This window comes from Vanessa cardui, chromosome 21 (assembly GCF_905220365.1).
Source record: "Vanessa cardui chromosome 21, ilVanCard2.1, whole genome shotgun sequence".
Lineage (NCBI taxonomy): Eukaryota > Metazoa > Arthropoda > Insecta > Lepidoptera > Nymphalidae > Vanessa > Vanessa cardui.
Genome location: NC_061143.1, coordinates 4,139,117 through 4,160,915, shown reverse-complemented (window position 1 = coordinate 4,160,915; position 21,799 = coordinate 4,139,117). Strand labels below are relative to the sequence as shown.

Below are 21,799 nucleotides of genomic sequence, written 5' to 3'. Positions count from 1 at the left end.
TTTAAAATTAACTTGAGAAATAAGGTCTTATTGTGCATATAAATATTAAAATACAGGTGTACAGTAAAGCAATCTTTGGTAAGTAATTCAACAGTGTTGCCGAAGCGATATAAGAGTCGGTTACAAATTGTTATCAGTATTTAGATACTGGTAACATTTGTCCGCTTCAGCACCATAGCGCGTCGGATCGAATGTTTTCGAAGGAGAAACCTATTTGTCTTTGTCTTCTTGTTTCCCGTTGGTGTATTGAGGAGGTGCGTTGGAATTCTGATTTTGATCCTCCGTCATAACTGATACTAATTCTTCAACAGCTCGGCCAAGATCATCTGTGTACAAAATTAACATTATAAATAACGTTACACTTAAATTGGTTTGAAACTGCAATCAGACCCTATGGGCTTTATATGGGTTTAATTAATTTTCAACGTCAGTATTATAAACAATATATATGTTGAGAATGTCTCATATAATTTTAATATTTACTTATATTATAAAAAACCATAATCATTTACCTCACGGAATACGTCCTGTTTGGTTTGCAATAAGAAATATAACGCAGAATTAATAATATTGTATTTTTATTAACATAAAAAACCATGCATAGCTCATGCAAAACATCTAAGTAATGAAAAAGATTAAAAATTGACGTAAAAATTAATAAAATACACAGCAAATAATATCGAAATACACGAGACACGTAAAAACAATCAATGTCATTTGAGTATCTGAAAATAAGCAAAACAAAAAAAAAACAACGACTCTCCCAATTATGAAACACTTGACGACTATTGCTCAAACATCAGTATTAAAAAAAAAAACAATAAAAATTACTATTTAGGTAATGTTAATTTTGAACGCAGCAATTGATTTTTTTTTTATTGTTAGAAATATTAATTTGGCATATGTCAAAAAAATGACAGATTCTTTTTTTTATTAGAACTGTTATCGTTGAGCAATGGTCTGTCTCAGCCGACTCAGCTGACCTGCGCAGTGCATGAGCGAATGCACGGCGTGCGGCGGCGGTGGCGGACGCTCCAGTTCGCGCGTCTCCCTCTCTGCACGACCGCCATCTTGTTTTATACAATAAATCAATGCCGGACATATTCTTTCGTTGCTTTTAATTTATATATCCTATTTGCATCCTATAAATCTTATAAGTACAGAGGTCACACTAGGTTTTTCACTTTTCTATAGAAGTATAATTTTGTTAGCAGTATATATAAATATTTTCAGTGTAGACTTAGATTTATAACATATAGACTATACCTCTGCGAGTAAATGTTTACATATTAAATGTTATTTAAGTTCAAGTATGGATCAAACTTTACATTGGAAGATAGTAGTTAAGTTTGGGAATAAACATGGTACTTAAATTCACTTTTTTTCAAAGGTTGCAAGGTAAATAAGAGTATCTGGTGGTACTGACTGGTGTCGTGGTAGAGGCCGTTGTGCAGCTTGGCGGGCGAGTCGGTGGCGAGCTGCGAGGCGGTGACGGAGCGCGTCTGCAGCGTGCCCGTGCGCGCGCCCGGCGAGCCCTGCGCCGCGCCCGGCTGGAAGGGGGGGGGGTTACACTTAATGTAAAGTCGGTATACACAAGGGTATACGTCATCACCTTATTGGAAGTTTTTTTAATTTAATTTGCAACATCCACTGATTCACAGTTGCGCGTTCCTTTTTTTACATTTATATATTTTGGCATTTTATATTTTTACTTAAGATCAGATCTTCGCTGGACTTCAAGCTCGTCGTCTCCTTGGAAGACGTGGCCCACACTGACTCTTTTATCCATTTTAAAATAATGCATTCATAATCATAATATATACTAAATAATATATAAGTAATACTTTTAATTGTGCGCCTTATTGGAAGTTACTGCCAAAGTGTTTGGAGCTTACCCAGTGTACAAATTGTGAAGTTTTATGACATTCAACCCATAAGTGATAGTTATCGTACCTCATCCAGCAGTCTACGCAAGCGTTGCAGCTGGGCCTCCAGTTGACGGTTATGTTCTTCCAGGATCTGCATGCGAGCCTCGAGGCGTCCCTTATGCTGTCGGAGAAGACGAGCTTCCGCCATCATATCCTAAAAAATGGTGTATTTATGGTCATGGGTAATATGTATCGTCTGGACATTAGAAGCAAATTTAAGAAGAGGTGTTATAAAACTCATATTTTGAACATTTAGGAATACTAAAATAAATTCTTTAACTTTTTGGGAAACAGTGTTTATCTTACGAATGGTAGGAAACGCTCTAATTACCTGATCAACAGGCGCATTCCTATTATCGGTGACGGCATGCTGTTCTTCAGGAGTGGAGCCTGGTGTTTGCTTGGCCTTAAGCCTTTCGTACTCTGCTTGAAGACTTGCATTTTCTTCTTCAAGTTCTCTGCAATAAAAAATATAATTAAAAAAAATGAAAAACGATCCATCTCCTTAAAAAACTGGTGTTTTAATACAGTGAGCTGAGATGGCCCAGTGGTTAGAACGCGTGCATCTTAACCGATGATTGCGGGTTCAAACCCAGGCGAGCACCGCCGATTCATGTCCTTAATTTGTCTTTATAATTCATCTCGTGCTCAGCGGTGAAGGAAAACATCGTGAGGAAACCTGCATGTGACAAATTTCATAGAAATTCTGCCACATGTGTATTCCACCAACCCGCATTGGAACAGCGTGATGGAATATGTTCCAAACCTTCTCAAAGGGAGAGGAGGCTTTTAGCCCAGCAGTGGGAATTTACAGGCTGTTGTTGTTGTTGTAATACAGTGAGTGCCTAATATATTGCACATACATCACATTACATTATGTCCTATGTTTTTTATCATATATTACCTGATCATAGCCTCCAGCTCGTGTCGTTGTTCCCGATGGATGACCGACACGACGTGCACGGGAGAGCGTGGCGCATCTTCGCCATCCTCTCCATCCACTCCCTCCGAAGCTCCGTTAAGTGAAGCGCAATATTGAGCGATGAGAGCGTGTTCCTCATCGCTGTAAATAAGTGTACATTTCATTTATTTATAATCATATATTTGCCAAACCACTGGTTAGGTTAGCGGGTACATTTTCAACGATGATTGCGGGTTCAAACCTAGGCAAGAACTTCCGAATCTCCATGTGCTTAATTTGTGTTTATCATTCCCTTCGAGCTCTGCGGTAAACATAAACATCGTGAGGAAACCTGCATGTGTCTAATTTCGACGAAATTCTACCACGTATGTGTCCACCAATCCGCATTGGATCAGCGTGGGGGAAAAGACTGCTCACCTTCCCTTCAAAGAGAGAGGAGGCCTTGGCCCAAGAGGAAGAACATTTACAGACTGTTACTATTTATAGTACATGTATCCGGCTCGAAGGACCAAAGTAAATAAAATCTATTCTGAAGATTAATTTGTAAAGTGATTAGACCGCCCCCGGGCGCTCACCTGTCGGGCGTGTCGGCGGCGCGCGCGCCCAGCTCGACCTGCGCGAGGCGCGTGGCGTACAGCTCGAGGCGCGAGTGCATGTCGTCGGCGCCCGCCGCGCCCGCGCCCGCGCCGTGCTGCGGCGACGGCGCCGGAGACTCCAGCGCGTCTCCTGCGCGACAGAGATTTTTCATTTAGTACTTGCAATACCGATAATGAATCACAAAGCAAAAATATTCTTTGTAAAACTTTAAACATTATCGCGATAACTTCCCTCCAAAATTATCAAACAAATCTTTACCTTATAATAAGTTAATTTTATGTCAAAGATGGTGTTTATATATTTAGCCATTTTAAGGACTTTTAAATACATTACTATCACATAATAGGATTATATGTATTTTTAGGCATATGGCATATTTTTGTACATGTTTTCGTAAGTAAATTTACCTTCAAGTACTGTCTGGACCGGCAAGTACCCAACTCTGGGATGTTTCTTGAAGTATCTTGCAGATTTGAATTTGTTACGAAGAGCCCTCGTGAAGTCACGCACGTCTTCACCTGATGTCGTCTGAAATATAATTTTAAATATTGTCAAAGAGAAACTACTCAGCTTCTTTTCGACGGAATCTTAATTCGGTTCGCTTAAATATCAGGAACATTCCACTTTATTCATCTTCCAATTCATTATTAAATCAGTCTTATGTTGTTTTCTGGACCAAAATGTTATTGTAATGAAAACCAAGCAACTTGATTGCAGGCAATAAAACTATGGAAACTGATAAATTCAACCTCCGTTTTCCTCCTTCAAATCAAGAGATATTATGAAAAATTTGGATGCGTTTGATCTCCACACAATACTACTACCAAACTAAAACTTACAGCTGTGCAGTATTCTTGCATAGGATGTGTCAGCTTGTGATTTTTGGCTTTACGACCGTTGAAGAAGCATTTCTGACACATATCGAAGTTGAAACATTTTAAACAGCGGTATCTGAAACATAAAACAACAATGAGTTTGTATCTAAAGAAATGACTAAAAATATTTATGTCACATAATGAAAGTTACAAATCATTTAGAACTAGAAAGCCCTATTGATCGTCATATTTTTTTCCGAGATCAATAATCGCCATTATTTTGGCCAATTTATATAAAAATATGTTTTGCGTGTAGACTCGGCGGTGCTATATCTTTGTAAGATTCTATGAATTCTATTAATAATTTCGTATTTACTATTACCAATATTATCTACTATTATTAATAAGTAGTTTGTTTTTAAAAATAACAAATTAAGTTTGTTTTTTAAATAGCAAAAAGATTCTTACCTGAATCCAACAATTGGATATTCTTTACAAATATTGCACTTGGCCTGGTGTTTCGCACTTTCTGCAGCAGCAAGCCTGTGCAGTACCGGCAGCCAGACCATGGACTGTGGCTCCTTCTGCAGCCATTGGAGGAAATGGAACGCCTCTATATATTGGAGTTGGCCATCTGCGTCTCTCTCTAATGTCTTCTCTTTGGTGTCTTCTTTTTCCTTCTCTTTTTCCACTAAAATAAGAATGAAGTTTTCTTAGTTAAAAGATTAATTAATTATTTGTTTTTTGTACCTATTCAGTATTTTTATTTCTCAATAGTTGTCAGATTATTAATAAAAACAAAATATGTGCTTTGTTACCCTTACGAAATTTATTGTTTTGATTTTTATCTTACCTGCTTTTCTATCGAGCGTACTTCCTCTGTTACCCTCCTTGGTGGCAACAGATGCTTGTTCGAAGCAGCTCCTCACCGAAGGTTCTATATTGGAGCCGCCAAATGCCGCTACTTCTCCTAACTGTCTTGGAACCTGGGAATTAATGGGAAAAATTTTGTCTAAAGGGTTTTTACATTGTTAGACAACTACATCACTAATATAATTTTGATAATACGATACTCTATATATACTTTTTTAATTTAAATTTTCTTTCCTATATTTGCTACAAATCATTTAATTATCCAAGTAGTTTTTTTTTAATATATTGAGGCTGTGCCATGTATGAACTTACTTGTATACAATCATGTAGAAGTAATCCTAGTTTTCTTTGGTCAGCGCGGCAAGACGGGTCAGCAATCAATCGGAATAAATACCTGTAAAAATATTTTTTTAAGAACGTACATCGTGCCAAAGTTAACGCAAAATGTTTAATAATTCTAAATTTTAGGTTCAACAAAAATATACGGTGTATATTTTAGTGTATCAAATTTGAGGCCAAAAATTGTGAAAAAGGACTAAATAAGTCAAAAATTGTTTTATGTTATAGTTTATTTAATAAAGGCAATTACCTATATTTCTCTTCCAAATGTCCCTTACAGAGCAACACCAACCCGACCTTGAAACTTAACACCCTGATCTGGCCGGTTCGCTGGCTGTCATAGACATTAAGCAACCAGTTGATGGACAGGTCTAGACAAAGTGGAACGTTCACTAGACTTGGGTTTTCTGCTGCAATGACCTGGAAATTCAAAAATATACAATGAGATGAAGACTTCGAAGAATTTGTGTCATTTTAATTAGCATTCATAATGGCCATTTGGTTTTGGTATTCTGTAATAATCTATTGACTGATTTTATGAGCCGAGATGGCCCAGTGATTAACCGAACCGATTTAACCGATGATTGCGGGTTCAAACCCAAGCAAGCATCATTGAATTTTCATGTGCTTAATTTGTGTTTCAATTCAAATCGTGGTCAAACAATTTCAAAGAAATTCTGCCACATGTGTACACATCAACCTGCATTGGAGCAATGTGGTTAAATATGCCCCAAGCTTTCCTCTCAAAGGGAGAAAATAGCCTTAGCCCAGTAATAGAAAATATACAAGTTGTTAATATAATATATTGACGCCAGTTGTGCATATTATTAAGGTGGTAGTCGGCATACCTCATATAAGGATGTTAGCACGGTGATCATATCAGGAATATCGATGAGGCGATCGTTTTGAGCTCGAAGTCCGTGAGAATCGAAGGATTCGAGAGCCGCGGGTAGTTGCAGCATATGCACTGAAAAAAGAACACAAGTGTTACTTTTAGTCAATTCAAGTCTATATTCATATTAAGATAATCACTTATAGTATAAAACAAAGTCACTTTCTCTGTCCCTATATACCTACATATGTATGCTTAAATCTTTTAAACTTCGCAAGAGAATTTGATGCGGTTTTTTAATGATAATAGATAGAGTGATTCGAGAAGGTTTTTATATATAATACATGGACAATTTACTACAGAAACATTGACTTTATAAGTTTCCACTGTGATGTCAAATCATTGCACCCGTGCAAAGCCGGCGGGTCGTTAGTTATAAATACAATCTCTTTGCGTATTATTTATTCATTAAAAAAATACAAGGCTGTTGTCGCTGGTGGCTTTTATTTTCTATTCAATTATTTTAACCACTTGTTATTCGCCGTCTAGCCGCAGTATCGTAGACTTGTTGCAAGGTATCAAATAGCAGAAGTTGCGGTCGCCGCTGCAGCGCTACTGTGAAACAACTCGAGTGAATTCTATAATGTTTTTACTTTCTTTTTATCTCGTTAGTCGTGTAACAACCCACAGAACGACTTTAATAATTATAATGAGTAAGATCGGTAATTTCATTTATTCTTCGATACAAATACTTATTATTTATGAAGTACCTATTACTAAGGCATATTTAGTGCTAAGGGGCAAATAGGCAAATGTAGTGAAAGATGTAATTGACTGCCTCATTGATCCAGTGGCTATATAGAACGGTTACAGATCTCGAACTCCTGTTACAACCTCCCAGTCGAGCTGATAAAATATTATTGGAAATTTCAAGGAAAAAAATTCTTAGTAGCAGACTAGAATTTGGAATTATGTCCATTATTTATCTCGAACACATAAAGCGTGGGCTTTTTTCCTTTGTATCAGATTTTCGGTACCAACAGATTATGAGAGTGGAGGAACGCACCAGCGTTTGCTAGACTATAATTAACAGATAGGTAAAGAGCTTTGTCACTTACTACAAAGAGCTGTCTGAACAGTTCTCAATTTGAGAGCTGTCCTGTAAGCGGAGAAGCGCACTTCGTTCAGGTCAGCTAGGGAGTTCATCAATTCGATCATCTTTGGATGATCCCAGTGCGTCGTTTCCAATTCATGGCTGAAAAGTAAAAAACGTTAGTGAATTTTCTCGATAGCTTACCTTTAAATACTTTTAAGATGTATTTGTAAGTTAATACAATGAATACTTTTTTGGTATCATAACAGTAATTTTTCGCCTCTATAAAAATATAATATAGGTATATTTTTAAAGGTTGATGAGCCGAGGGCATACGGTTTACGACGTTGGAACCCATGAGAAAACTAATGCGTATATTTATTTATTTTTCACATGTATGTTCCGTTGGAGAAGCGAGGTGGAATAAATACTCCTTAAAGAGAGAGGAGGTCTTAGTCCCGTACTTTTTCCACAAAATCTCTTAATAAAACTATGTTCTGTATTGAATATCAAATCACTCACTTTATATAATACGGTACGTTGGCTGGCGTGACAGCCCGCTCCCAGGGTGTGCGGACAGAGCCAGCTAAGAATCCTTGAGCCGCTCCCGCTCCGCCATCCCTGGCTACACCAGCAAGCTGACGTGCGCGCTCTTCACCACCGGCGCTTAGACCTGATACTCTGAAAAATTGATTTTATTTATGAGACACGTTGTAAGAACCATAAATAATAGGTATCAATGAGTCATTTTGCAGCAATTTAGGTAAAGTTTTCGTCTAATATTGTTATACAACGTACCTCGTATTCAAATCCTCAAGTCTCGAAATTAAATGTTCAGGCAATTGGATGTTATCCCTCGCCATCGCCTGTGTTTGACCTCTCAGCTCGTCTACCAATCTCTTCAGAGGCGGTAGCTGCGCCCGCGCACGGGAAACAGCGTCGAGCTGCGCGCGAGCATCCCGGGCGTCGCCGGGCGCGCGCCATGATGCGCGAGCAGCCTCTGCTGTTTGCACACGCGACGCTAGCTCGTCGAGCGATGTTGTAAATGTTCGGACACGCTGGAAATAAATTAAAAAAAATATAAATCGAATACTTATAATAATACTTAATACAGGGTTTATATTAAAATTAAATATAAGTTGAGAAATGATTACTTTCATTGGAATTTTTTCTTTTAAATGAAATTGATAAGACTCGTGATGTCCGTTTAATGCAGGAGCAAGAAATATTTATTTTCGCAAACTCGGTCGATATACATCATCGTTTGTCTATTTAAAGTTTAGTGCTACAGTTTTACGATGATCGAAAACGTAAAATTCCATCATAAATGTATACTATACTAGTAGATCTATCTTTAAACAACAAAATATATTTTAAATTTGATATGTTCAAGTTTATTTTTAATTTACAGAATAATTATTAAAAACTTTTTCGTTATTGTTTATGTAAATATTTTTTATCTGTAATACCTATTTAATTAAATTTTATCAGGGCCATATATATTCGTGATTCCATTATTTTAAAAATAGAACTAAGAATTGTGTTTAAAAAAATCCATTATTTTGAAAATGGAAAAAAGATTTGTGTCTAAAAATAACATTGCTCTGTATAGGAAGCGTGGTTGTTTAAAAGATTTAAAATTCCCCGGATCGTTAGGACTCCCGGCAGTAACCTTGCGAAGGAACACGACAACCTTGGCAGGACGACTCTGGTTACCAAGGTTGTTCTACTTGTAATACAGGTATCATGACGTATGGTAAGATAAAGTTAATTTAGAATCAGCTATTCATTATCTATAATATTTCAAAATTAGTTTATTTATATTAATATATTTCAGCGTAATGAAATTTTGATTTAAATAAAAAAAAAACAGCCAGTAAATATACCGTTAGTAGATAAAATATTAGTGTTATGTTTTAGTGTGTATTGTTAAAATTTTAACAGACAAATGCAGTCACCTCCTGCTTAAAAATGGAGGAGGTGTCTGCATGTGTTCTTAGCCCAGCAATGGGCTTTTTTTACTTGGCTTTGGATGCTGAAGTCAAGTCCTTATGACTTGAGCTCACGTCATACACTAAAAAATTACATAATCATTAAAGCTCTTAAATATTAACTTATTTATTATGTGGCATTTATCATGTAAGTTATCCGGGAGATTAATATAACTGGATAATGAGAGAATAACCGTCATTCTGTTGCAAAGTACAATTGTTAATAATCAATAAATCAATAATGTTACATACGACACTGAACAGGTAACAAAATTTCTTTGTCAGGGTTGTGGGTTTTCTTTAATATCCGCGAATCACTAAAAGTGTGATTTGGTGAACTGATTCTTTGGACCGACTTTACAAAATATATACTGGGTGTTTGTGGTACCGTCGTTACTTCTGATTTGAAGTGCTTTAGCTACTTACATTGGGATACATCAGAGTAATGTATGTGATGTTGTCTCATATTTATTTATTTATTATTATAAAATGAAAATGACTGTATAAAATGTATTTGTTTATATTTTAAAGCGATGTTACAGTAACGGGTACATGTTTGGTAAAACGACTCCATAGCAGTACTGTCATATATTTATACTGTGATATTTGAACGAACGAACAAATCATTCGTATATTCGATACAATTTAATGTTGAAAATTTCGCGCCAATACTTTTTTCATATCAAACAATCTTTAATTTCCTATAAATATGTTATGGTTTTTTGTACGAAGTAAAACAACAATAAAAATAAATATTATCGCAAGTCAATGATATTCTAATAAACAGATATGTTATACCCATACTAAACAACAGAAAAAAGTGTGCCGCGCCGGGGACCATTTATTTTACATTTCGTTACAAGTAAAAAGGATAGCTTGATAAAAAACAATAAGTAAAATGGATAACTAGATGTTTTAATTACGCAAAACGTATTACTACATAATTATGATGTATTATAATGTATTACTGGCATAATTATGATGAAAGCGACTAAAGGTAAACGTCCCAATTAGGACGTTTTCTAGTCTTCACTTTTTGCGCGTTAATGACATATCTGTTTACTAGAACATCATTGTCGCAAGTGTATTACGTAGCGTAAGCTTTACATTAAAAAGTATGCATAGATTGGCCAATACGCCAATAGTTCGTCACATTTGGCCATCATTTGCATCCAGATAAAGACAATACAAATTATACGGAACCGCCATTAACTGTCAGATCTGTTTCAACGGAACCCGAATGGAGTTTTCTCTTACGATTGCCTCTCACGTTGCCATTACGGCCGTAATCGACGCACTCGACTTGCGTTACCCGCATACCATAACAGACAAAGATATAGATTATCAAGAAACGACAACATAAGATGAAACCGCACTGTTTATTTACTTTTACAAAAACGTACAAACATTTAATCATGTAATAATTGACCCTAAAATAGAGGCGAATTTTTCAGTGGTTAGAACGCGTGCATCTTAACCGACAATTCCGGTTGAAACCCAAGCAAGCACCAGTAAATATTCATGTGTTTAACTTTAGTTTACAATTCATCTCGTGAGCTGATGTAAGACATCGTGAGGAAACCTGCATGTGTCTAAATTCAAATAAATTCTGCCACATGCATACTATATATTTACTTGGTGGCCACAAGCCCGTCTGGGTAGGTACCACCCACTCATCAGTTATTCTACCGCCAACAATAACAGAACTCAGTATTGTTGTGTTCCGGTCTGAAGGGTGAGTGAGCCAGTGTAACTACAGGCACAAAGGACATAACATCTTAGTTCCCAAGGTTGGTGGCACATTGACGATTTAAGGAATAGTTAATATTTCTTACGGCGTCATTGTCTATGGGTGATGGTGACCACTTACCATCAGGTGGTCCATATGCTCGTCCGCCAACCTATACCATAAAAAAAGCATATTTTATCAACAGGCATTGGAACAGCGTGGTGGAATATGTTCCAAACCTCGTTGTAGTGACAAAATGGAGCTACATTTAAAATGTGAACCCCAAATCTAGCCGCTGACTAATGTCCATAGTCAGTGGTGTCCAGGTGGTGCCCATCCGTCTCCCATATAATAAATAGCGTTAATGTACCATACATCATACCTACATGTTAGAATTGTCGATCTAAAAATCTTGAAGTTATTTGTTACATGCAGTTACGAGACACATCCAGAAAGTATATACCAAGTATCTCCTTAAAATTCTGGGTTGGATCGCGTGTGACGGATTGGGACTTTAATACATCGTATTCAAATGTACCTTTTACCTTATTCTATGGTAATAAGGGTTATTTTTCTTTAAATGACGTCCCTAGTACGATCCAGGTCCCAATTCACGAAGCAATAGAATAATATCGTTTAGGGAAATTCTAGGAAGGTTTGAGTTTAACATACTTCTTTTGTTGGACGGATTAAAATATTTCTAAGTATAAATATTTTAGTACGCAAATTGAATACAATCTGCTATACGTTATATTTATCATGAAAATCAAAATCAAAATAAACTTTATTCAAGTGGGCTTTTACAAGCACTTTTGAATCGTCATTTAACAATTAAGTGAAGCTACCACCGGTTCGGAAAGTAGATTCTACCGAGAAGAACCGGCAAGAAACTCAGTAGTTAATCTTTTTCAACATTTAAAAAATACAATCATAATAGTTAAATACAATTATATATGTATGTAATGTATCCTGACTGGAAGTCAACAGATATTCATTCCAAACTTTTTTATCATCTACAAAATCTTGTAACGAATAATATGCCTTTTTTACCAATGTATTTTTATTAACGATTTGAATTTACGAAACGGTAAAGTTAAAAATGTCTGCATGTATTCACAACAACAGCCAGATAGACTATCTAATGGTTCATCATAGGCAAGTCCAACCTAATTAATACCATCATCCATTCTTTCGTCAAACATGAATACTTTGATTTCTGTTCTTGAAGGGTGACTTAGGCAGTTTTTATCGAAGATTATATATAAGTACAGGTTGGTAGTAAATTGGCCAATTCGCGCTCCCTTGAAACAGAAATGCAGCGAAGCAATTAATTAATTTAAACGATATTTTAAAAGGGTGTCAACGCGTCTCTATAAAGCGGACAAGCTATAATTAAGAGGTAAAGGAACTGTCTACAGTTTAATGAAGTAATTGGTAGGTATTCTGGAGCAATTTACGAAAGGGACAGTACTGTAAATCGAGTTACGTACCGACTTTCAAACATTAATTGCTTTCAATAGTAAATTTTACGGGAAATTAAACTTTATTTAGTTACAATTCGGAATACGTTTATTCATATAAAAACTTTGTTGAAATAAATACAGCTTATTCCATTAATTATATTGGTTAGTAGATAGTTAGTGTTCAATCGCCTTTTCATCTATTAAAAGGATGGCTTATCGAATTTGTTGGTGGTGTTTTTATAAAGAATATGCAAACGTTTGATAGTTTAGTTTTCATGCCTGATGTTAGCCAAAGCCAAACTCAAGAATCTTTATTAAATGTAGATTACAGATAATTATTGATAGTCAAAACTCTACCAACGGTTCGGAATGTAATACCTGGGACCTGAGAAGAAACGGTGAAAGAAACTTATACATCGATGCAGTCTACGATATCACACTTGCCTAGAACATACCTTTTAATTTTAGATTTGAAAAAAGGTATTCCGCAATTTGTGTACATGCAGTCTTTTCGGTTTGTTTTCGATTACAAGATAAATAAAGCACATTAAATATCTATATGAAATACCCAAGATTATTTAAATGAAGTTTATCAATTAGGTAGACTTTTCGTTGAGGCGTTTTTCGTCAAAATGTCCTCAATTGTTCGAATTTGGGCGCGTAATTTTACAATGAAGTACTAGTTCTTACTGGTACTTCATTGTAAAAAAAAGTAGATTGTAGATTACATAGGGCTGTGTGTACAGGATGGACGAGTGTATATGCAAACATAGGGGGACATCCTATTCCCTCTCCTAGTAAATCAATATACCTTATTCAAGTATACAGACCCTTTTAAACACTCATTTTACGAAATGAAATTAAATGTTTATTTACTAATAGTTCGCTATGTAGATTCTACTAAGAATAATCATCAGTAACCGCACTTTCCACGAATTAATTTCGTAGAACGATAATAATCAAGACCAGAGAAAGACTAAGAGAGAGACAAAGACAGAGAAAAATAATTATATAATTAAATAAGTGTATATTTTAAAAAAGTAAGTTTCAAATTTACAAAATAAACGATAATCTCATTTTAAATATAGAGTTCATTTGTTTATGAATAGGTATAATTTTGATAGGGTTTCTTTTTAATAGATAGAGTGATTCGAGACGAAGGTTTTTTGTAAACATACTAAAGAAACAGTGATAATTTTAGATGTCTCTAATGTGATGTGGTAAATAAACAAATACTGTAGTACCTATATTTAGTATCAGCATTGAACCGGTGCAAAGCCGGGGCGGGTCACTAGTCTTTTAAAGATACATCGTAAATACACGCGTTGGACATTAAGCTGGTAGATTATAAAGTAAAAACGCCTTCAAAAACGAAAGTCACCCGCCATGTTGATTTCACTTCTAATGTGAAGTTCTTTTATTCCCAGTAACATGATCGTCAGGAATTACTAAGAAAGCTCAGTCTTTTGTAGAATTGCACTTTATTGTTTTAAGGTTATAGAGCTATATGCGTTCATCTAGGGTTATGTATATTATACTATAAAGTAGAGCTTGTTTATTGGGAGACAGTACAGTGTAGTACAGTACAGTAACAGCCTGTAAATTTCCCACTGCTGGGCTATGGCCTCCTATCCCATTAAGGAGAGGGTTTGGAATATATTCCACCACGCTGTTCCAATATGGGTTGGGGGAATACAAATGTGGCAGAATTTCGATGAAATTAGACATGCAGGTTTCCTCACGATGTTTTCCTTCACTGATGAGCACGAGATGAATTGTAAACATAAATTTAGCACATTTATATAGTAATGCTTGCCTGGGTTTGAACCAGAAATCATCGATTAATATGCACGTGTACCACTGGGCCATCTCAGCTCGACAGGCATGTTCCATAATCAAATTGCTCAGTTCGAAGTGATCGAATGAAAGCGTACTATTAATTTATATCTTCCTAGGTAATTTGAAAGACAACGTTTAGCATAGCTCTTACTGGTGGTACAGATCATGTAGTATTCAGACATTAGGTATTTTAGAAATCCAAGTATATTTCAAAATTTCAATACAAAGAGCGAGCGAGTGTAATTAAGGACAGTATTTACTCAGATTACACACGGTTCATTCTCGTTACCTATAAAAACATTTTAAGAAATGTAGAAGTGTTTTAAGTTTTAAACGAGATAAGGTCAGTAGGACGCCATTTTAACTTCCTAGTTTTACGTTTATAGCTTTTACGGATAAATCTACTACCGTGTTGCCTATTTTTGGTTCCGTACTAAAAGATTCACGAAACAGATAGACAGACCACACAATGTGTTGGTCACGACTATTAAGATATGCTAACTAAGTGAATATTTAAAATATTTCTTTATCTATTATTTTTATATTATTAATAGAAATGGAAGATTCTACTTTCCGATCCGTTACTAGTTTAATATTTTACTTCAGTGCCTACTTGTTTGAAGAATATTTTTATATTCCCAATTTTTGTGTCATGTTGAAATCTGCCTTAGTTTAGTAGCTGGATTTGTAATATTTTAGATTTAGTGGTTCTTTAAAGTCCACCAATTAAAGTAATTGGATTTTACTATCAATAATCTTACTAGCAGCCCGGAAGGAAGTAATGATGAAACGCTTCTAAAACTACGAAAAGTCGTTGATCTTAAATCCACACTTCGTATGACGTGTTTGTGATCGTCACTATAATACCTTTGAACAGATGGAAATTACTATAAAAACTAGCGGCTGCTTCGCTTAGTGCAAGCACCGTAATAATATAGTACATGTTATGGAATTTTAAAATGATCTCAAGATTAAAAGACTCATTTTACGATTCGCCTCCTGTCTGCATGTTTTCTTGGCATAAGAAAGTTATTTTCTAAGACGTCAATATTTAATATATGCGTTTGTGTACCTAATCTATAGTAGTATTTATTATTTAGCAGAATTTTTTAACTTTGCCGTTTAGTAAATTCAAATCGTTTGTAAAAATACATTGGTAGAAAAAGCATATTATTCGATACAAGATTTTATAGATGATAAAAAAGCGTGGAGTTAATACCTGTTGACTTCCAAGCAGGATACATTAATTTAAATAATTGTATTTATTTAACATGACGTATTTTTTTAAATGTTAAAAAAGGGTAACTACTGAGTTTCTTGCCGGTTCTTCCCGGTAGAATCTACTTTCCGGACCGGTGGTAGCTTCACTTAATTGTAAAATGACAAAGTGCTTATAAAAGCCTACTTGAATAAAGTTTATTTTGATTTTGATTTATTATAAATGCGAAACTCTGTCAGTTTCGATTTCACGGCAAAAACATTAAATTAACTTTGGTAAAATTTCATATGAAGCAAATTTGTGGGCCGATGACTGCACATGAAAAATCGGTTATGATCTCTTGTTGAAGAGCTTCAGCTGTATGCTGTTCAAAAAATTGAAGAGTATTCTTTATAGTATTCTTAGATTGCAATTTGCTAATTTCTGCCTATTTAATAGATTATTAATTTTAGAGAGTGAAATAAAGTTTCTGAGCGGAGTGTTAGTAAAAAATTAAATAAACTTTTAAAAAATTTGGTATCGACTCACTTTAATTCTATCTGAACTTATGTAAATAAACAATTTTTTGTCTCATCAAAATCAAAATATACATTATTCAAGTAGGCTTTTAGAAGCGCTTTTTAATCGTCATTTAACTCTATTAAGTGAAGTTACCACCGGTTCAGAGAGCATTAGACTAGATTCTATCGAGAATAACCGGCAGGAAAAAAAAAATTGACTAAACAGATTTCATTTAAATAAGGTTTCATAATTGGCACCGAATGTAGATGCAGTTTACAATGAAATGAAATCAAAAAATTGTCAGAGGTTTTGAAATTACTAGAAAATCTTTTGAATAAACGCGAAATATTAATACGATGAATGATGGCAAGAATGTTGCCAGTCTTACAAGCATTTTAAGAATAAGGTTCCGTTCATATAATAGCTTTATACAAAGCTATCTTTATGGTTCTTTATCATAATACGTCCCGTGGGAGTCTCAGATATTCAGACGAAATTTCTTATTTCATACCGAAGTAACTTTGTAACATAATATTTCAGTATTTATTTTTCCTTTTCGACTTGCTTTGAAGACTAATTGGCGGACTATTTATATACACGACATATAAAAAAGCTCTATATATTTAATTTAAATGATACATTGTAATTTGTAAATACTGTTTTAAAGATTTCTTTTTATTAACTAATTTAGTGTGTTCCTCGGTTTGGTCTGGTAAATAGGCCGCCGGATGGCAAGGGATCGCCCCCCATAGAATCACTTAATATTATATCCCTGTAGTTACACCGACTCGTACCTCGGAACCAACCGGAATACAATATGCTGCCTATTGACGTTTGCCTGCAGAATATTTGATGACAAGTGGGTGGCAGCCACAAAGAAGGACTGGTAAAAAGATATCCCACCAAGTAAAGATGAAGCAGTTGTTTCATTTATATGGTCACGTGTGTAGTAACCAAAACAGTACTGTTTACTAGAAGATCATGATTATCTGAACATGGTGGTTTTAAACCCCTCAGGCTTTATTCTCGAAAACATATACATATATTGATTACACAAATAATATAAGAAATGATTTTGTGTTTTCTAACTTCGAGAGACAAGGAGATGTTTGATGATAGTTAACATTGAGACAGCCACACGCTTTTAAGCAACAAACAGCTCCGGTCAAAACAGGTCGTAAAAGTTGTAAAATAAAAAGTCAAATTTAGACAATCATACGCTGGAACTTTTTTAAGAGCCCAGTGATAAGAACACGTGTATTTTAACCGATGATTGAAAGTTCAAACCCAGGAACCGTAACTCTGATCTCGTGCTCAGCGGTATGAAAGGAAGGCGGTCTGTATTTAATTTGAATGGAATTCTGGCACATGTTCATCCTCACTGGGGTAAAGTGGTAGAGCAGCCTCCAAACATCTTCAAAAGGTAGAGGAGGCTCTGCTACCAGCAATGTGATATTTACAGACTGTTACTAATAGAGACAACAACTCGGTCAAGTTTATTATGGCTCGTTATGTAAAAGTCAACGTGAGGACTTTAAAATGTAATTCAACTGGCGAGGCATTTCAGTTTAGAACGAGAAAATGTCGCTGAAGCATTGAAAAACAAAAAAAAATTTACATTACGATTATATCAAAATATTCTTTTTTCAAATTTACTTAGGAGCTCGGCTGAGTCACATTAAAGCATTGACTTATATGCAAAGCTACTTTCGGTTCTGACCGAGAAGAACCGATAAGAAATTCAGTAGTTGATTCTTATTAGTTTAATTGTTTCGATTTTTAAAATCCAGACAGTAATTATATATCAAAGTAAAAATAACTGCTCATTACGTTTTAATTTCCTCATGAAATAAAAAGGGAATCCACAAAAAAACAAAATAGGTATGAAATCAAAAACTTAATCATTATATCAAATATTTTTTGCCATTAAGTATAATAAATGGAGCGCACTCTTTCACGGCTCAGTATGCGCTACTCATTATCGGAGGTCAACGACCGCACGGTAGGCTGGTTACATATCATAGAGCTAATAGTATATTAGAGATGGCATTACAAATTTTGAACGCTTAATTATTGAATTTTAAGAGAACAATAACTGTCTACTCAATTCAAATTAAAATGTATGTTTTATTGCTATAAATTCCATACAATTTATTTATTTTCATTTATGTACCAACAGAATATACAGAGAATTATATACATTAAAAATGTGTACATAGGGATAACTTATCTCTAACAAGAGATCTCTTCCAGAAACCCTGAATCTAGTGGAGATTATTTGTAGTACAGATTTATGGTGTAGGTACAATATCAATTAGTTTTATATTATAAAATTCAAGTAGACTTAACGATAAATTAATATATTACACACTAAATACAAATAAATACAATAATATATACCTATATATACATATACACATATATATATATATATATTATTATTATATACATATATATACATTCAACATACATAGATACAAAAAAAATATATATATATAAATACATACATATAAAATAAATTAAACTTAAGTGGAAAGAAAGTGTTGCTTGACTCTGATTTTAAACGAATTTATCGTAACATTATTATAGAAAATATTATCGGGAAGAGAGTTCCATAGGCGAGCGGCAACAACGGAAAACGAGTTACCATAGGAAGTAGTATTAAAAAATGGTACCTCAAGAGTTTTCGACGCCACACATGCGCGTACTGGTCTTTCACGAGCAGGACAGAACAGAAAACGCTCATGTAGGTAATCAGGGCTACCATGTTTTAATATTTTAAAAAGAAGCGATAAAATGTGCAAGCTCCGGCGAAGTCGGATAGGAAGCCACTTTAACTGACGTCGATATTGAGAAATGTGATCAAATTTGTGCAGACCGTAAATGAAACGAATGCACAAATTTTGAAGTCTATCTAGTTTGTCAAGCAGCTCATCATTCGCATCAAGATAGCAAACATCAGCGTAGTCCAGGATGGGAAGAAGAAGGGATTGTGCAAGTAAAATTTTTGTTTTGAAAGGAAGGAAGTTCTGCAAACGTTTTAGAGAATGCAGAGAGAAATGGACACGTTTACTGACTTCGTTAACCTGAGCTCTCCATGATAAATTGCAATCTATAACTAGCCCCAGATTACAAGCTTGGTCACTATATGCAATTTTAGTTCCACCATAGACAATTGATGGTACAATATCCCAATTAATCTTGCTACGTAACTGTCTGGTACCTATTATCAGTGCCTTCGACTTCAAGGGATTAACAAGAAGTCCAAAGGATGCAGCCCAGTTCTTAATTTTTGCAAGATCATAATTGATATCATGTATGGTCGAACACAGATTTGATAAGGTGGCGTGTCTATAAAGTTGTAAATCGTCTGCATAGAGATGGTAGTGAGAAGAAATAACTTTGGTAATTTCATTAATGAAGATTGAAAACAGAAGAGGAGAAAGTACGCCGCCTTGCGGAACGCCAGCAGAGAGATCAGCCCAGTCCGAGGAAGCCTCATCAGACTTTACCATCTGCCGACGACCACGAAGATAAGATTCGAACCAATCAATCACAGGCAGAGCAAAGTTAAGTGAGCGAAGGATACCAAGCAATACATCAAAGTCGACTGAATTAAAGGCATTGCTAAAATCGAGCAAAATGAGAATAGTAAACTCTCTTTTGTCCATAGCAAAGCGAATGTCTTCAGTGACTTTAAGCAGTGCGGTGGAAGTACTGTGACCGGAACGGAAACCGGATTGAAAAGGACTAAGGAGATGATTATGTGTTAGGAATTCTGACATTTGCTTACGTACAACGTCTTCAAGGATTTTTGATAGGATAGGCAAAATAGAGATGGGACGAAATTGTGAAAATGAAGATGGATTTGATATTTTAGGTAAAGGAATCACGTGTGCTAACTTCCAAACTGTTGGAAAGGTATTGGATTCAAAGGAAAAGTTTATAATGTGAGTAATAACAGGGTTTAAAGAGTCAAGGACAGGTATTAACATATCCCGACTAATGTTGTCATTACCAACCGCCTTGGAAGTGATAGACAGGATGCTTCTCTTGACTTCGCTCTCTGTGACTGTATGAAAATTAAAAGGAATACAATCAGGCGTGATGGCGTTCGCCATCTTTAACAATGTTTCAGCCTTCGTAGAGGCTGAAATTGTTAAAGGGGGAGTAGAAAAATGTTTATTTAGAGAATTCAAATCAAATGAATGTTGAGAAGATTTTGAGGGATTACCCACGCCTAAGGAGTTAAAAAATCTCCACATTTGTGAAGTGGTCAGTTTATCGATGGAGGAGTGGATGAAACGGCGTTTAGCATCTCTACACATCCTATTGCAGAGATTTCGCAATTTTTTGTACGTCGCAATATTGAGGTCAGTAGGTTCCCTTTTAGAGACTCTCTTGGCTTTATCACGTTTTGCCATCATATTTTTAATATTTTGAGTAAGCCAAGGTGCGGGTAGATGTTTTACCTTAATTTTCCTAATTGGAGCGTGCTTGTCATACAATTTGGTCAAAGATTCGTTAAAATAGGCCACCTTATCGTCAACATTCGTAAACGCATACACATTATTCCAGTCAATACTATTGGCATCATAACATAAATTTGCAATATTTATATTTTTCATATTGCGTCTTAAAATTGTTTTGGTCTTGCGCTTTGAGAAGGAGAGTTTATAGCTAACGAAGAGTAAATCATGGAAGGAGAAAGGAGCTGTCAGCTGACCATGAGCTGACACACTGTGAGGGTTGGAGACAATAATGACATCAAGAAGAGACGGAGTACAATTAGGTGAAAAATGAGTTTCTGAGAGAGGAAGGATAGTATAATTAAAAGAAGACACGATAGATTTTAGATTTGTCGCTCTGTGATCATTTTTCACGAGACAAGTGTTAAGATCACCCATTATGATCACATGTTCATAAGAAGGTGAAAGTTTCTCAAGAAGGTCTTCAAAGGTGTTAAAATAATTAATATTTAAGGAAGGACAATAGAGGACCCCTAAAAGGAGTTTAGTGTGATGGGAAGAAATTTCTATGAAGAGGTATTCAAGGATGTTAGGGGAAAGGTTTGATGATTGTTGTATTAACCGAAAGGATATATTATTTCGTAAGAAAATGCAAACACCTCCCCCTCTCTGAGAAACTCTGTCATTACGAATTAGAGTGAAATCCGGTAAAGTGTAAAGAGTCGAAGGAAGAGAAGGTTTTAACCAAGACTCAGAAACAAGGATACCGTCGACCTGCACGTTGCTAAATGATGCGAGAAAATCAGAGTAATGTGCCGGAATGCTTTGCGCATTTATATGTACAAAATTAAGACCATTAGAATTGCAGGAAAAGATAGAATTTAATTGTGAATCAACGGTCAAGCCTTCACTATCAAAAGATTGATTATGGCTAGAAACACTACGGAAATCATCAGAGGAGCATGAAAAGAAATCATCATTTATACAAGCATCACTTAAGTCAGACATATAGATATAAAATAAATATTAATATATAAATATATATACCTTAATCTAAATAAAAGAAATAGTAAAAACAATTAAACGAAATAAAAATACTATTAATCACAAGCGATACAAATAATCTCCCACATTATTAGTCCCTGGCTTAATAAATACATAACAAAAAGAGAAACAAAGAAGAAAAAAA

The 21,799-nt window shown here is 35.2% G+C and overlaps 1 protein-coding gene across 1 annotated transcript in view; it reads right to left on the bottom strand.

Annotated features, from left to right (window-relative positions):
- Positions 1–922: 922 nt before the first annotated feature.
- LOC124538865 (dystrophin, isoforms A/C/F/G/H) overlaps positions 923–21,799 on the bottom strand; it is a 626,595-nt gene continuing 605,718 nt past the window's right edge. The window contains exons 48-63 of the mRNA XM_047116101.1: positions 8,198–8,457; positions 7,922–8,080; positions 7,425–7,561; positions 6,323–6,441; positions 5,725–5,894; positions 5,448–5,529; positions 5,116–5,248; positions 4,731–4,953; positions 4,287–4,398; positions 3,855–3,975; positions 3,426–3,576; positions 2,833–2,991; positions 2,260–2,386; positions 1,954–2,082; positions 1,427–1,550; positions 923–1,070 (exon numbers count right to left, since the gene is read on the bottom strand). Of these exons, the coding sequence (XP_046972057.1) occupies positions 943–1,070; positions 1,427–1,550; positions 1,954–2,082; positions 2,260–2,386; positions 2,833–2,991; positions 3,426–3,576; positions 3,855–3,975; positions 4,287–4,398; positions 4,731–4,953; positions 5,116–5,248; positions 5,448–5,529; positions 5,725–5,894; positions 6,323–6,441; positions 7,425–7,561; positions 7,922–8,080; positions 8,198–8,457 (2,334 nt within the window). The 3' untranslated portion in view covers positions 923–942. The remainder of the gene's footprint in view (positions 1,071–1,426; positions 1,551–1,953; positions 2,083–2,259; positions 2,387–2,832; positions 2,992–3,425; positions 3,577–3,854; positions 3,976–4,286; positions 4,399–4,730; positions 4,954–5,115; positions 5,249–5,447; positions 5,530–5,724; positions 5,895–6,322; positions 6,442–7,424; positions 7,562–7,921; positions 8,081–8,197; positions 8,458–21,799) is intronic.